This window comes from Atta colombica, unplaced genomic scaffold, assembly GCF_001594045.1.
Source record: "Atta colombica isolate Treedump-2 unplaced genomic scaffold, Acol1.0 scaffold88, whole genome shotgun sequence".
Lineage (NCBI taxonomy): Eukaryota > Metazoa > Arthropoda > Insecta > Hymenoptera > Formicidae > Atta > Atta colombica.
The window spans coordinates 1,027,932-1,030,193 of record NW_017259581.1 but is presented as its reverse complement, the minus strand read 5'-3'; the positions used below and the strand labels follow the sequence as shown (position 1 = coordinate 1,030,193).

General features: G+C 25.6%; 1 protein-coding gene across 4 annotated transcripts in view; it reads right to left on the bottom strand.

The window, feature by feature from the left end:
* LOC108693175 (serine/arginine repetitive matrix protein 2) overlaps positions 1–2,262 on the bottom strand; it is a 17,831-nt gene that overhangs the window by 15,127 nt on the left and 442 nt on the right. For 2 of the 4 annotated variants that reach the window (XM_018201985.1, XM_018201988.1), the window contains exon 2: positions 505–746. In XM_018201985.1, coding sequence (XP_018057474.1) covers positions 505–734 — 230 coding nt within the window. In that variant the 5' untranslated portion in view covers positions 735–746. The other 2 variants (XM_018201986.1, XM_018201987.1) reach the window with 2 other exon arrangements.

Here is a 2,262-nt window from a genome sequence, read left to right as displayed (position 1 = left end):
TAATATATAATATATAATTTTATATAATTTTATATTCATTCTATGTTATTTACATTGTATTCATATTACATTATATATTTAGGTCATAAGCATGTTGTCGGTTTAATTCCTAAGCAGCTTTTTTACTTTCGAACTTAAATGAGATTATAAATTTAATAGGATTTGCCTTGCCCACCTTTGGCTTCAACAAATAGTTTGAAGATAAATTCATCTAAAATTCTGTTAAGAACAAAGATTCAAACTGTATCGGTAATTATTGATAATTATCATTTGAGATCTTAAAACAATTATAATCATAAAACAATTAATAAATTAAAAGTTATAAGATACTGTTGCAAATTTTGATATTGATGATTAATAAGATATTTAAAAAAAATTTAAAACAATTTAAAAAAAAAAAATGATGAATGAAATTGTATCCTGCGATGCAATTTATAAATTCAAAAGCTTTTAAAGTTCAAAATAACAAATATAGAATATGATGGAGGATTTATGGATATTTACCCTTGATCTTCTAAAATATCAGCCAACTCTGCACACTTGACCTCAACTTTTCTCTTTCTGACATGGTCTAAGATTTCCTTGTTTGGTTGTTTATTCAATTGATCGGCTTTGGATTCTTCCATCTTGTAAGTGACTTTATCCTTGTTTTTTCGCACGATAGCCCAATTCCTTTGAACATGCCCATTAGTGCCAGAACCACGTGGAGTTTGAAGTCCAATGCCATTGTACATTTTGTCTCACTTCTGCGAATCAAAAATAAAGAGATGCGTTTCAGTTAGAAAATGAAGAAATCAAATATATAGTTATAAATAGCATTGAACTACAGAAAAATAGAAATTAAACTGGGAACAGTCACCATATACCTCAGTAACGAAAAAATATAATTGTAAAATATTGTTTACATAAATATTACTTGATATAAAATATCAAAATATTTTTTTTATCTTTCAAACTATTGTTTTATAAACTTTTAAATATGTAACTCTCGAAAATTTACAATAAAAAAAACGTTATATTAATTAAAATCCTTATTTTTTTTTTAATATTATAATAAGCTACTTAATAATTAATTATTCTGTTTAATATTTGTTTGATTCCTAATTTTTTTCAGAAAATTGTGATTAAATCCATATCAATAATGTTCTCAAATAAATCAGAAAGCTATCAATAATTTAGAATCAATAATGTATAATTTATTAAAATCATAATCTAATTAAAATCATTATTATTAATAATAATAATGATTTTAATTAGAGTATAAAAACGTGATTGTTTACCAACATTTGTTTAAAAACAAATCAAGTAATTATTCCTGGATGCAAATCAAAGAGAGTATACAAAAATAAAAAGATCTTACCAAATCCTACCAAAAATATTTTTATATTCTGCAATAATTAATCTCTTTGGATCTGTTTTGAATTTATCCAATTGTTTATATAGACTGCGTTCCATCATTCATTGAATACTGAAAATCTATAGTTCACATTTCATATATTATACATAGATTTTCATTATTTCTTTTTCTTCTTCTCCAAAATTATTTTCCAGCCCAAGGCAAGATATCATGGACTCTATTCTACCAATAGTAAATGTCTATCAATAATTATCAATGTCACTATATAGATTTATATGGTAAAAAAGCTGTACAATGTAACATAACGTTATGACACTGACAATTATCAGTAAATGTATAGAATAAGACTCCATATAAGTTAAATCAAAAGATTCAGTAGCTCCAGCTTTCTCGGAGATAAAAACTCTATTTTTTCAGAATCTTTTTAACTTATTTGTTACATTAAATGATCAACACTGTGACTTTGCCTTTTTTCAGTACTCGCAGGGAATAATGAAATGCAACCATAGTAATTGTTTTGTAAGATTATAACACACATTATTTAGAAACATCAAATATAAATTCAAGAAAAATAAACATTCCAAGATGTTCTTTGTAGCTGCACTACAGTGTATTTTCTACACTTAAAATAAATATATAATTGAAAATTGCATAGAAAAAAGAAAAAATAAACTATACAAATAGTTCAGTTACAAGGAACAAACGTCAGTATACAAATCGTTAGGCATAACTATATCAAACATTATATCAATTGTAAATCTTTACTATTATATTTATGTGTGTCATACTATTTACGAGCCACTTTGAAATTGATTGTTCACCAGCAGATAAATTACTCAGGATCGCACTGTTGCGAGAAGAAAAGAACACAGCGTCTGGCTAACTAAGTCGCATCAACGGACTGA